General features: G+C 32.1%; 1 protein-coding gene across 13 annotated transcripts in view; it reads right to left on the reverse strand.

Annotated features, from left to right (window-relative positions):
* EndoA (SH3 domain containing GRB2 like, endophilin-A) overlaps nucleotides 1-15,652 on the reverse strand; it is a 151,143-nt gene that overhangs the window by 9,123 nt on the left and 126,368 nt on the right. For 2 of the 13 annotated variants that reach the window (XM_088237522.1, XM_088237525.1), the window contains exons 6-10: nucleotides 13,385-13,451; nucleotides 11,806-11,865; nucleotides 10,659-10,759; nucleotides 8,263-8,366; nucleotides 6,257-6,342 (exon numbers count right to left, since the gene is read on the reverse strand). In XM_088237522.1, the coding sequence (XP_088093648.1) occupies nucleotides 6,257-6,342; nucleotides 8,263-8,366; nucleotides 10,659-10,759; nucleotides 11,806-11,865; nucleotides 13,385-13,451 (418 nt within the window). Of the gene's footprint in view, nucleotides 1-5,890; nucleotides 6,343-8,262; nucleotides 8,367-10,658; nucleotides 10,760-11,805; nucleotides 11,866-13,384; nucleotides 13,452-15,652 lie in introns of all 13 variants that reach the window. The other 11 variants (XM_088237513.1, XM_088237514.1, XM_088237524.1 and 8 more) reach the window with 7 other exon arrangements.

Here is a 15,652-nt window from a genome sequence, read left to right on the forward strand (position 1 = left end):
AATTATGAAATCTGTGATGAATACTTATATACTAAAAGATGGGTACGAAAACTCAATCCTTGGGTTTGTAATCAATATTTACAATAACATTACATTAGACATCAAAACATCAATAACACATACCGACACATGTCAGAGAAACAAGTAATAATATAAAAGAGAGAAGGAAAACATTTGGACATTAAGAGAACATGTTTAGAGAGACACCAATTAACAACAATGCATTCCAAATTGTCAAAATTAAAAACCAAAAAGCATCAAGACACAGATTCAAGAAATCATGCTGACACCAAGTTGGTGCTTTGAAAACTTGAAATGTGTTAAGTGTATTGAAGGATTTTACAGGCAAGATAATGTGATATCCACCTAGCAAAACATAACACGATCCAACCATATTTCTACATCTGAGAATTCTTAATATTACACACCGCCAGGTTCATGCGAAAATTGCAAATATTCAGCTAACCCCACTGGAGAGCAAAATAACTATGGATGTCTATAGACACACTCGATATTTGTCTCTGATACATGATGATAGCAACGTGTTGGCAACATTTGATAATCATTACAAATCGAGCATAATATCCGGTAGTAACTTGCGACATTTGTCTCAGCTTGTCGATCTTCAAATGTTGAGTATATCAGTAGCCACCTTTACTAGAGCATATAATTTGTATTCAAACCATTGATTAATGGTTGAACATTCCCCTAATGTCGATAAATAATAGTATATAAACACTTACCATCTCCATTATATCTACCGATTTCAAGACATATTCGTTTCTTTGCCTGGACCATTACTACGTGACCATATTGACCGTGTTCAGGACAAAGGTTTCAAGCCACAATATTTCAGTCTTAATGTAGTTTTGACCTAGGTCTTATACACATGTAGGCAAAAGGATTGTCAATAGGTGTGTGCGGTTTAAATACTACTTACTAGAATATGTATAAGAACGAGGTAATTGATTAAAATACATTTAAAATAACAAAACCGCTTATTCTATAATTGAGGTTTGAAGCCTTTGTCCAGAACACAGTCGATATGAATTCTAAAAGAAACCCTCGAAAGTGATAGAAATTAAAAAGTCGGCAAGTGGTTATGTACGAATATTGACTAACTTAAGTAAACTAACAGTACCTATATTGTCACATTTTTAAAAATTAGGTTCAGAATTGGTAAATGACTACATATTTCAAATAAAAGTTTCACGGTTTGAATCAATTATGAAAAACCTTTTGTAAATTCAAGCATAAGTAAACACTTAGAATCCACAAATTAAATTAAATAGCAGATTCGGACAATTAATAAATAAATATATCTAGGTAACTATTGGAAAAGTTTCTTCAAAATAACTCATTTTTGCAAAATGGGGAGATTTGTAACTTTCGCAAAGTTCTGACGATGTGGAAAATGATGAATTCAACGATTCTTTATTTGCTTGCATGAGATTTATGAGAAACGACATTAAACATTGTTGGAAAATAATAAATTATTTATATTAATAGGTTTGAATAGAAGTAAGGTTGGAACTGTAAATTTATGTGATAAAATAACTCAATTTGTACTTTATGGACAAGATTAGTGTTGGCTTTGTTTTTATACTGAACATTTCTTAGTAACCAAGTCGAAAATGTTAAACATTTTATGTTTTTTCTGTGCAGTTGTAGTTTTTATTTATTTTAGAAATTTGAATATGTTATATGCATAGATTATAAACATTAGACATAGAAATTGTGCAAAAGTATGTCATTAAAAATATTAGAGAGTTTAGGGTTTTTTCTGTAGGAAAAAATATGTATCCTCACAGAAGTTCAATCAAAAACAAATAATAATACAAAATCATTGATATCAACTTTGCTTCAACACAGTGATTAATCGCAATGTATTTTTGTCTGATTGGCAACTTGCTTTGAAGATACAGACTTTTGGATATCAGAAGGGATTAGTAGGGAACAAATAAAGTTAAAATTGGATAGCTCCAGCAAACCTCACAGCTCCATTTTGGATGTAAAAAAAGAAGAAAAAGGTTATTGTAGTTTTGTAACAAAACTCTATCTGAATACAAGTAAAAATGTGTATTCCTTTGATATATTTAAAAAAAACATAATTTAAAGAAATATGAAAGTAATAATATTATTTAAATACATTTAATAAATATGTATATTTATTTGCACCACTACAGGCCAGGAGGGCCCAATTACAGAGGCGATTTACAACACAGAACACACCCAGGCTTGAGAAAAATCAGATTAAATTTTTGAATTCTCACCGAGAATCAAACCCTGAAGACATGTGAGTCAAATGTCTTAACCATTACACCACGGAGGCTAATGCTATTATTGTTTTAAATCACTGAAACAACTAATTAAAAATAAAACTGTATCTCTATACAATCAATTGACTATTTCAATGGACGGATATATGCACTCTGTGTAAAATAAATCACATAATCTGAACTTTATTACTGTTTAAAGTTATTATAACAGATCTCGCTGCTCTACAATTATACATCTTCTCTTGCACGCGTGCCGATTATTCCGACTTCCGACATGGCCATATTTTTTTCGGTCTTTCTCCTTTTAGGCATCCATCAACATTTGAATTGTAAATCTTTTGATCTGTTATTTCGCCGTCCATTCACTCTACATGTCCAAATCAACGCATAACTCCTTCATTGATTTTTTCAATAATGCTTATCTCAGCCTTACATAATTAATTTATTTATATTTACGCCCAATGGGCATTTTAAGGAACATATGTATACAAAGAAAATTATTATAAAAGAAAGTAGAAAGACACAATGGTTTTAGTAGACTCGATGGGAGTGGAAGCGGGAGAGAGGTGTTTATAATTTAATTTGATTCAGTGATCGTATGAAAGAAGACAACTTGTTATCAAAGAAATCGATACTGGTATGTTTGTTGGCCGACCTAAGAATTCTGGGCATTGAGGAATGAAAACCATACTTAGTTCTATGGTGATCGTTATGAAAAAGTAAGTTTTGTTTGAGGTTTCTGGTTGGGATATTTAATTTTAATATTTGTGCACCTGTCATACATAGTATTACTGCACATCCCCCTAAGAGATCACATTTTGACAGCATTCACCCTACTTTCATCTTTGTTTTCTGAATTCCATACTTCGCTTCCTTACATAAGAGTCAGCACCAGGACTCCACTGTGAATGGCTAATTTCACCTCCTATGACAAACATTGATTTGCCAAAGTTGATTTTAATGCACCATTCACCCTGTTCTCGGCACTCACCCTCTTTTCAATATTTTAGTTATCATTGTCCTTTGTTTGTCTTAAATATTTTTTATAAAACAAACCATTATTTTCAACACAGTCATTAGCGTTAGAATCCCAATTTTGACTATTTAATGTAGGATAATGTATTTTAGGAACTTTTGAGAATTGTAAAAATAAATTTAAAAACGCAATCCCGTTATTTAATATTAAACAATAAAATATTGTGGGAATTAAGGAATACATATTTTTAACTGTAATTTTATTAAATGTTATATTTGTTACATCACAGAGACTAAATGTAAATAATTATTGACCCTGTTCAGGGTCAAAGGCTTTAAACCACAATGCTTGAAAAAGCGTTCCATTCTTTGAAATGAGTTTTGAACTAATTGCGTAGGTTTTATACACATTCTAGCAAAAAGATATGAAGTGAAAACGTCTATCGACTTAAATCCTTTTGCCAGAATGTGTATGAGACCTTCGTAATTGGTTTAAAACACATTTGAAATAATGGAACCACTTTTTCCAGAATTGTGGTTGTGCCTTTGTCCTGAACAAGGTCAATATGTTCATGATGCAGAAGATTCAGCCATTGAAATTATTAATAGAGATTGAAAAAAGAGAATAAGAATGATAGATATAATTTGTAGTTACATACCACCGAAAATTTAGACAGCCTCGCCATTCAACTCTTATATCAGGGTGCTAATTGTAAGCTGCGTAACATTTCATTTTAAAATTAAATGCACAGATTATAACACCATGCAACTTCATATAATTAAAATTAACATTGTATAATTCAAAGATTGACTTGGATCCGTCGTCGTCGAAAGAAATAAAAAATATATTACAAAGAAATCGTGAAATCTAAAGCATTGAATAAACACAAAAGTGAATAAATTTTCATGTTTGTCATTTATGAGATCAGTGCCAAAAAAAAAACTATATTTGACATAAAAAGCATTTTATTTAAGCAGGATTATGAAAAAAAAAACATCTCCTAAATAGTGTTTTGTGATACATTTTGGTGTCAGAAGCAAATGCCATTTTGTGCTATTGTAGTTTGTGAAGTTGTAGAGATTCTTTACTCCTAATCAGCGGATTTTAATAAGAATAAGAGTGGATTTATGCACTGTGCGTTTGCACCCAAATGCATTGAAAAGGTACATAAAGCAAACTAAAATAAGCATAATTAATAAATACATTAATAACCCGACACCAGTATTTTCCCTTAACCGTGTGATAACATGCTGATGAAATAAATCAAATATGCCTTATTGTGCTCGTATGAGCAAGACATTTTTAACAGCGCAATTACTGTGTACCAAATAGCATAAATTGCAATTCAATATAATTTGTGTTTAAATAAATCATTTCCTGTATTGCCAAAATAATGTGTGAAACTAGATATTTATCGTGATTGAAATATAGGGATATGAAAGCATAAGTATTTACAGCTCTTATGACCTGTCATTGACTGGTTTAGCTTTTTACTTATGCATTGTGTATCATTCGTCATTCTGTCAATAATTGACCAAGGGTATTTTAATGAGTTGCCTCATCTAGTAAGCGTTTACGGAAATTTAGTGTTAATCAACATAGTGCCGATAAAACTCGTTTAGTTCATAAATTTAATTTTCAAATCTCAATGAAAATAAAAGTCAAATGATAATGTATTATGTTTGTAAAAAAAACGTAAGGATAACAAACAATGAGGAAGACCAATGGATTTAAAAAAAAATTACTATACTATCAAACTAAGCCAAAAAAGGGTTATTTTATTTTTATTTTTATCCCATTATCTACACCATGATTTTTAAAGTTTTGTAATCAATAAAATCCCCACCGCAACTTCGAAATTACACCGCCTGCGATGTAACAAGTTCTGGTCGGTGAGTGATCAAAACACATGTCTGAATAGTGAAACATAACTGACAAGAAGCGAAGAAAACATGTGTTCAACTGACAACGTTTACTGTATGAACCGCTGACTTGCAGAGATTCTACGAGATCGTTTGACACGATCGGATTATTTTTTGGGAAGATAAACAGTTTGTATTTGTTTGTTATTAGAAAGTTGAACCCCATGCAATTTTTATTTGTACGTTAAATGTCAAAAAACATGACTAACCTGGAAATCGGAAATCTGTTGCCAGTTGCCACAAAAACATACAACATTATAATTTATTGGCTAATACAATAATGTGGTCACATAATATGGCGTTGACATTTGTATCAACTTTTTCATACATTTTTAAGAAACTTCGCCATACAATTAAATGCTCTAATTTTTACAATATTGTTGGTGATACTGATAAAGCGCGTAATTGTCAATTGAATTTTTAGGCAGGGTGCCCTAAAAAGTGTTCTGTTAATATATTAATTACGATTTCAAATCAACCAAAAATATCGCTAGATAATCAGACAAACAGCTCTTAGTTTAAAAAAAATATTTCAGAAAAACATTTTCATAAAAAAAAACAGGTTGCAATATCACCGACGATACGTAAAAAAAATAATTTATATCCAATTTCCCATAGCACTGAACTTCCCCATTGATGAGTGAAATAAATGCCGATTTTTTCAGCATTGAAATAAAATTTAAAAAAATGATAAACAAAAAATAACCAATCACCTGACCACGGATCCAAGTTGCGTTGTTGCGGTGGCCGTAACGGGGGTTGTGATGAGGAGGCACTTCTCGCTCCCCACCCTCCGTGTGGGTTGGCAGCTTCGCTCTCCCACACGGAGCCGAACGGATCGTCTCTTTTGACTCCGTTAGTGTTAGTACCGGGCCGCCTTTCGTTGAACGACGAGCTGTTGGGCATTTTGGCGGTGGGCACCGACCAGCCGACCTGCTTGGAGGACAGGTTGGAGATGGAGGAGCTGTGGCGGAGGCCGGAGGGGTGGGAGGGCTGGGACAGGCTGTGGCTCGAGCCGTGCGTGCTCCCGATGGGCAGGTGGGAGGGGGCGGGTCTACCATTGTTGAGAGAGTGCGAACCGTCGGTGGAGATGCCGTCGATGTTCAAGTCGGCCAGAGTCTTCGGGACGAACTCCATCTTGGGGCGGTTGGCTGCCTCTTCCGTCCTGTAGGTTGAAGTAAGGTTTTAGAGATAAATAATGAACATTAGTATTCCACGGAGCCTGAATAGACGTTTTGCAAAAACTGGAGTAATTCTATACAAAAACAACTATTTCGCAGTAATTTTCCAAAACTAGTAAAGACTAAGGAAGATTTCTGGCTTCGGAATCCATTTTCCGTAACAGAAAAAGTAGGCTAAACCTTTTATAGAACACTTATAGAACAAAGTGGTACATAAATATACCACCAGAATTGAGGTATTTATTTATTTATTGCTATATTAAAGTAGAGTTTTTAGTATGTCCAAATGTTTGCAGACAGGCTGGATTTCCTAATTAGGGAGTTATTCAGATCTAAATTTGTTGCAACAGAGGGAAAACATTTTTGAGAAGGGAACATGGAAGTCTAGGCATTTACAGGGCTTATGACCTGTCGTCGGCTGGTTTAAGTGGTCACTTTAGACACTGAGTAACATTCAAAGTCAACAGATGGAGGAGTTGAAGAAATGTGGATTTATAAACATAGGCAGAATGTTGAATGGTGAATGTTACACAGTGTGTAAAGTGGCCACTTAAACCAGGCAACGACAGATCATAAGCCCTGCCTAGATTTCTATATTCCCTTCTCAAAAATGTTTTCCCTCTGTATCAACAAATTTTCGTAAGAACTAATATAAACTTTAATAAAAAAAAATAGTTTATTAAAATTTCTCAAGAACATATGTCACAAGAGTATTGTAATAACGGCCGCAACAATATGGTAGATTAGTTTTGCTCATGCTGCCAGCTTAAGCTAATAGTTTTTCCACGGCTTTAGCAAACAGATCCAAAATATTATCACTTTTGACTATTGCCTGTGAATATAAAATTTTTCCGATTTGAAATCTCTCGTTGTGTATCGGTGCATCATCGACTAAACCGTAACGCAAGGATGTTTTTGGCTCAGTAAGGGAAGGGTTAGTGAAAATATTACGCAAAAATTTTTAGAAATAAAAAAACTGTTATTATTGTTACAATATTTGAGTTTGTCCAAATGTTTGTAAACAAAAGACTGGATTTCACCCCCTCGGGAGTCATTAAGATTAACAAATTACAACAGGGATGGAGAATACCTTAAATAAGGGAATATCGAAGTCTAGGCATTTACAGGGCTTGTGACCTGTCATTGGCTGGTTTAAGTGGCCACTTTACACACTGTGTAACATTCACCATTTTGCCTATGTTTGAACATCTATATTTCTTCAATTATTCCATTTCTTGATTTAAGTGAAGTGAAATACCTAGCTGAAACCTTTATTGTTGTGAAGAGATTCATCTGACTGAATTATTTCACATAATAGGCAACGCCTGAAAACAATTTTTCAATTTTCAAACTTTTGAAGAAATATGGATGTTTAAACATAGGCAAAATGGTGAATGTTACACAGTGTGTAAAGTGGCCACTTAAACCAGCCAATGACAGGTCACAAGCCCTGTAAATGCCTAGACTTCCATTTTTCCCTTATTTAAGGTATTCTCCATCCCTGTTGTAATTTGTTAATGTTATTATTGTTATTATTATTATTGGTTAATATGGTAGTTATCAATCAAGTCAGCGTAAACACAAATGTTTTCTACTGAAAGTTTTGGGAACATATTTTGATGGAAGACAATAAAGTTTCTTAGATTACGTAGATATTATGAAAGTAACTCAGCGCCGCCCTTGAGGTGATTTTTACAAAAATGGCGCTATTTAAATTATCCAAATATAAATATGACTCAAATAAAATGAACACTACTAGTTGAATAGTACAAATAAACCGATGAATGAGATTGAAATAACATAATACGTACGCAAGTAGATTTACATAGTGCTGTCTCATCTTCTAGCAGTTCATTTTTATTCCTTTAGTGAAAATGATATTAATGAGTGTGAATTTCACTTACTTTTCATGCAAGTTTTGTACTAATACATTGAGAATCTCCACACACTGCTGATGGTATTCTAAGAGTCCCTCAGAGAAAGATGTCATTTGAGCGAGTTGCTCCACCTTGAAGACAAATAAAATATTTTCAATTAAATATAAAACAGCACAAAAAACACCTTAAAAAATATGCTAAATAAATGCAGAACACATATTTTGTAAAACCTGTTCACTTGACTTCTCTTCTAAATGAAACAGTATTTTGTCATTATTGCGCCGGCAATATTTGTCAAGTGATTTTTCTTACATCAAAGTATTTGTGATTTCTCAAGATTACACAATTTTTCTTCAAAAAAATATACTTTTAATTTTTTTCCGAATAAAAATGTATTTTTCATTTTTGTTTTCAATAAAACAATATGTGAGAAAGAAAACCATCATGAATAGGTACATTATTTTATTAATCTCCTCAACAATTTTTAAAATATTACTTAACAAATGTTGCTGGTGCAACGAAGATTTCTAAATTGAGTATCCTTATCTGTTAAATAACATTGATATTGAGTAATTCTAGAGTTTTTTTTCAAAACCGATTACAAGCTTAGAGTCTAAAATGTTTATAACGGAATACAAGTTAGAAAAGCAAAATAGACGTTATTACCGGTTTCTATCCCCAGAATCTGCCGTTCTCTACCTAGGGTTATAGTAATAAATATTAACTGTGGCTTTTCCCAACCAACTTCTTTCTAGGAATGCGTGACTATCTATCACTGTGGAGGATAAGAGATATTAATTTGGGTGTTCACTTTTTCCAACTGATTAGAAGTCGCATACATTATTCAGATATTCTGAATCAATAAGGTCTATTTGTCCCTGATAATTATCATCCACAAAAGCAACATAGGATGTTCTACCTACGATGATGTAGAACCACCCTGTCAATGGCTATATGCTGGTGGGTAGAGAAATCTGGTTATTTAATCGTATCAATTCGGATGTTGATATATTTTACGCCAGTGAGATTACTCTTGGGTCCAAATCGTATTTTAAAAAAAAATCTAAGCCAATCATCAGGCTTGTGAAAGCTCTAATAGATTGTGGCATTAATGATGTATAATACATTAAATTAACTTATCCTAAAAAATCTTAGAATCTATTTAAATGTATAATAGGTATAGTCATTGCATGATCTAGGCAGATATGGCAAGTATGTCGTCTCAAGTCAGGAGTGATAACCCCGCTTGCTTCTTGAATGCTTGCCTTTGCTGTAGGAACACATTGACAGAACTGTTTAGTAAAATTTGCTAACTGGATCCTTGGCAGAGAGGAAAAGAATCTGACGTTGGTTTAAAAGTTCCTCGACAGCATTGGTGCGCAAGTTACAGTAAGGTATATTAAGGTTAATCTGAGCAAGGATATCATGGGCAACTCTATGGTTAGATATTATTTTATGCAAGAATATTAAAGCCGCTAACAAAATAATTATAACAATTAAAATTTATTAATTATTATGGCTGTCATTATCATACCTCTGTCCGCATGCGATGATGCACATGGCAGTGCATTGATACAACATATGCAGCATATAATGATTATCTTTTACATGAAGGTAAAGTGATCAAACTTACACTTCAGGTGGCAGTCCAAGAAAATAAAATATCGCAGTGTAGAACCGCCTTTTTAATCAATATTTCATGTCGACCATCCCAGGAATCGAACCCAGGACCTCGAGCACGGAATACAAGGTGGATTTATCTCTACTCGATTTCCTTATTCAGGATTTTTACCAGAGAGTAGCGAGTCAAAAGCACCCGTCCAGGATTCTGGTTCTATTTCATATATTCCACGGAACTGTAAATTTTAATCCGCCCAGACACAGAGAATGATTGTAGTTACAAAGAAAGAAATCCACTGTTAACCATATGGTTAGTGGAATCTATATATTGAGGGTCAAAGGGCAATTCACTAACGTGTATATGTCGTCGTGATTGTAGAACAATTACGGATGTGCAAAATGCGACATTGATTTTTTGAAAATTTGATATCGAAAAAGTTTTATAAAGGCTTTGTGTTCCAGGTTTGACCAATATATATAATATAACTAACCAGAATATCAAAGGATATACTTTTGTACTTTTCGAGTGGTGACATAAAGTGTCCAAAAAAAATTTAACTGCTCTCACGTAATGTTGAAGGCCTTTGCACTGTCAATATGATTTTGTCCAATGTATTGTATAAATAAACGCCACTATGTGGTACTGTACTGCACCAAAATCTGAATTGTAGTGCATCATATATTACACATACATCTATGTACATATGTCGATCATCCGTTTGTAGGAATATATAATGTAGGAATTTCTGATATAAATAATATTTGACAAAATCAGAACTGTGTTAATAATAAAATTTCCTTACTTCATTGTCCAGTAGGTTGAACATGCCGAGTTGCGCCAAGTGCAAAGATTCGGCAAACTTATCTTCAGCCCCCCGTATCTCATCATCTGTAATATGCGATCCTAATCAACAAAACACCATCCTCGGACAATATGGACAGAAGATATTCGCACAGAGAAGCCCAGGTAAAGCCCAACACCGTTACAGATTCAAAAGAAGAAGTGCATAGTTTGTAAGATGTATAACACAGTGTGAAATGAGGTTGAACAAAAGTTTATAAATTAGAAATTGGTGATAAATATAAAATGAAAGATAAAAGAAAGGGTTAAAACAAAATTAATGTAATAAGCAAAAAAACAAACGATACAGTAAACAAACGGGTAATAATACAAGCAAATGTTTTGATACAAACCAAATTTACGGTTTTAATTAAAAGCGATAAAAATTCCCACGTGACGTATGTTATAGGTGATGCAATAAAGGTCCCAAGTGGAATGTGTTTCCGAATTCGGCGTAATAAACAATTTATATACAGCAGGAAGCGTGGTTGGATCCAAAAAATAAATGGCGAAGGGACATGAAACAAAATGGATGGAAAACAATAATTAGTATCGAGCGATACAAAATCAAACTGAAAATTAAACACAAATAAACATTCGAGGATCTGTTTCAAAGCAAAACTTTTTGCATAAAAAACAACGCTACTTGTTCAATACCTATCCAAAAGGAGAATAATAAGTTCAATTCAAATTAGAGGATTGCAAACTTTTGGATCGTTCAAGTTGAGTTTAAAATGAAACTTAAAATGTCCATCAAGTTACAAGGAAAAGTTTTGAGTTTCGATTGAATAAATAGGTGAGTTTAAATACTTTTACAATGAGCGAAAAAGGGATTTGAATCTTTGAATGAATGGTTTAAAAATTTTAAATTTACTTAATTGAAAGATAATCATTTTTCATTTTAACTTTAAAGATAAACTACTACCAATAAAATTGTTCTGATGTGAGGTAATATTTATTTAATAACAAAAAAAATATACCGGTAACTTGTAGGTACGAAAAACATAATATTATATTACTAATGGTGGAACAAAGGGAAGAAATAATGATTAACATTTACAGTAGCACAATAAACATCCCCCTAGGAAATAATAGTGTCCAACACATACCCGTTCTTGCCATATTCTGGCTTTGTGATGGACTCCCGTATGGGCTTACTCTGCCATAAACTAATGAAAACAATGAGAGTCAAAATCAACTCATAATATTATATAAACACATTTTACTTAAAAAGACTAAATTTTTATACATCATTAACACTAAGATTTATATTTTTTGATACTCCAACTCAAAGCATAATTAACTATCTTCTAACCACCACAGATGTGATATTAAATTAAGTGGCGATCGATAACCATCCTTGATTTTCTATGACTACTACAGCTAAATCCCAAAATCATAGTAAAAAAATCATCAAAACATAAAATAGTAAAAAAAACTGTTTGGATTTACCAAACTTGATTACAAAAGTATAAAAGTAAATTAATCAAATTAAAAATAAATGCACAATATTAATTTAAAAACTAAATAAAACACAATTGTGAGATTTGATATATTTAAGGATTGATGTGTGATTGATTACATTTTAATATAAAATATGTCAGTATTTTATCATAATTTTCAAACAATTAACTCCTGGAGAATATTAAAGAGAATTTATTACTTAAGACCATCTAAAAATTACTGGGATACTTTATGTAAACATTCAAAGAGTTTGTAGAACCTGAATTTAAATGGCGATGCCCCCATAATGTGCAAACAAGCTTAGTGATATTTTCTTTTAATCTAGTATCTGATGGGTACAGTGCAGTTAAATTATACGGAAATTTTATTAATTAGAAAAAAAAACATAAAACATAAAACCAACCTTTTAAAATTAAAATTAGCTTTCGTTTTGTACAATTTATCAACTAAAATATAACAATGCCAAACTATTTACAAGGTAGCGAAAATCATTCCCCTGATTCGAATTCAAAGCTCACACAGTAAAGCAAAAAACTTCTTTAATTATTTCAAAACAATTAAATTATTTATGGCAGTAATAATGACGGATGAAATAAATGGGTATTAAAATTTCATAGATTTTACGGCCATTCAGATGCAAAATGAGTTTTCTGGATTATTGTGCCTAAGTACATAATGTAACATAATATATATCTACACAAATAACATCCACAACGTCGGAAAAAAGTGCGAATGATACACAGCATAATAACCCAGTAAAACTCATTGCCATATGGGTTTTAGTATCCTTCCCAAGCAAAAGATCAATCCAGAATTCGGAAGGAATTAAAATCTCATGCCTGCACTATTACTGGAAAACATGAATACATAAATTTAAAAAAAAAAAAAAAATGTAAATAGAACCAAAATTCACATGAGTTATATAATCATTGGGGTTATTTTTCCCAAATATATTGCTTTAGATGAAAAAATATTTTGTTGCTGTATAATAAACATATTACCTATACAATATTCAAAGAATTAAAATGACCCATAAGTACATGCATTAATAATTTTGCAAAAAGACCTCTAATATAACTCAATTATTTATTGCAACAATGCAGGTTCTCAAAGAAAGATGTTTATGGAATTTCAATAAAAATAATAATTATTATATTTATTTTTTGCGAGGGTTTATTTAATAAATGCTTTGGGTGAAAAGCTCTATTCGAAAAGTTTAATTACCTTTCGCTTGTCTCCTTCTCTTGCAGTCGAAGTCGAGACGTCTTCCTTGCAACTTCTTTCGATGATGCTAAACAATGAAACAAGGCATTTATTCAATAAATGCAGGAAAACCAGGTTATATAATTATATACATGTATTATATGTGGATTAGTTTAAATAAAAAAGATAAATATTCATGTTTACTGTATTACAGTAGGGCCTCGACAATCCGGACAGGCAAAAAAACAGGACCTTGGTGGATTACCAAGGCGTCCGAATTGTGATCTGCAATACTTTAATGGTAACAAGACATATTAAATTTGGAAGTTTCTTTAATTATCAAAAGACAACCTCGACAATATTAACAATAGTAAATAATAAACGTGTAGGAAGGTTGCGCATGTGAAATGAAGCTAACAAAACAGAGGTTTAAGTATGTAGTTGTCTTAAAAAAGACGGTAATAATCTTCTGCTTATGTTTTTCCAAATTCCTATTAAAATCACGGTCTCTTAGTCAACAATGAAATATAATCTCGTGGCTATCAAATTCGTTATCTTCAGCCTATTTCAAAGCAATAATTAATGCTCCCACCGCTTCTGAATCCGGACGGATTATCGCAATCAATGAATATGCGGGGGTCCGGATTAACGAGGCCTTACTGTATGTACAAAACCATGTGATATATTTGTTTTTTTTTTTAAATAAAAAGGTAAAGTAAATATCAACAGTGGAAATTTGAAATGCAGCAGGGGGCAAAGTGTCAACTCGGCAGTGGGGTGGCAAAAGGGTAGATATATCTATCAATTTGTCAACTGTACAGGACAAGCAAACAATTCCTGCTGTCACATAGCTTAAAACGGGGAAATAACAAATGAACCCATTTTTTTAACATGGCCATATTGCAGGGGCGAACCGTGTATAGAAGCGATTATGCGCAGCTTACCCCTATATTTGACTGACCATAATAATGTTTTACTGTAACTTTATTTACAGAAAAACGAATAAATAATTTTATTTTAATTATTTATTGTCAATTTTTGATGGAATTCCATTGTAATGATGTAATAACTTATATTTACATATAAGTTATTGATTTAAAAATACTTGGTACACTTCCACTTATTTATTTGACCAATTAGCGCTTTCACCCTCAAGTTGCCCATTAGAGGGTGAAAGCGCTAATTGGTCAAATAAATAAGTGGAAGTGTACCAAGTATTTTTTAATTAATAACTTATATGTAAATATAGGTTATTACATCAAATAAATAATAACCATTTATTTTAAATCATTTCTACCATTTGTATTTTTATCCTAATATAAATTTAAATATTGATAAAGTGCGCCTGGCGTCTGCGGTGAGCCAAGAAACTAGCCGATTATTCCAGCTTGTTTTTTCTTACGAATAAGTATACTATATTTTGAATGTCTTAACCCCAGTGCGGGTTTATCTCCTAGATTAAACTTTCAGATTACACAAATTATTTGAAGATTCTTGATTTGGAAAACAGTATTTCAAACATTGTTTCTTAAGGGCTATTTTTCTTTGAGATGGTACTTTTGACATAAGACCTAATTACTTTCATGAGTCATATTGCAGGACATATGGCGCTCGACGCGGCCGTTTTTAGCACTATTAATTTCTAGAACAATTCGGCCAGTTGACATTTCAATTGAATATCTAATATCGACTGAATTCATAGAGCTATTTATTTATTTTTTAATGAGTTACTCATTAAAGTAATGGATAATATATGTATATAATATTAATATATCACGAAGTTGCATCGTTTGAGTTGATTTCATGGATGAGAGTTATTGTATCACACAGAATCACAGAAAATATCAATTTATAGTAAATATTACTTATTTCATTTAAATTATTTATTGTCAATTCCTGATGGAATTCCATTGTAATGATGTATTTACATATAAGTTATTAATATATTTACATATAAGTTATTAATTTAAAAAATACTTGGTACACTTCCACTTATTTATTTGACCAATTAGCGCTTTCACCCTCTAATGGGCATCTTCAGACCATGATATGTAAATATAAGTTATTACATCATATATTACTTACATTATATTATGTACCTTCTATGTGGGTACAAATATATATTTTTTTAGAGCTTACTTAGAAAAAGATAGTATTCTTGCGTCATATGAAAGCATCAGATTTAAGTAGTTCTCTCTAGTGACTCCGCTGACTTTACTTTTTAACAGATCACTTAAAGAAGGAATTTTCCCTCAAAAGTTTAAGGAAGCACTTGTCATTCCAATACAT

This window comes from Micrasema longulum, unplaced genomic scaffold (assembly GCF_059751315.1).
Source record: "Micrasema longulum isolate JH-2025_06_02 unplaced genomic scaffold, ASM5975131v1 h1tg001734l, whole genome shotgun sequence".
NCBI classification, from domain to species: domain Eukaryota; kingdom Metazoa; phylum Arthropoda; class Insecta; order Trichoptera; family Brachycentridae; genus Micrasema; species Micrasema longulum.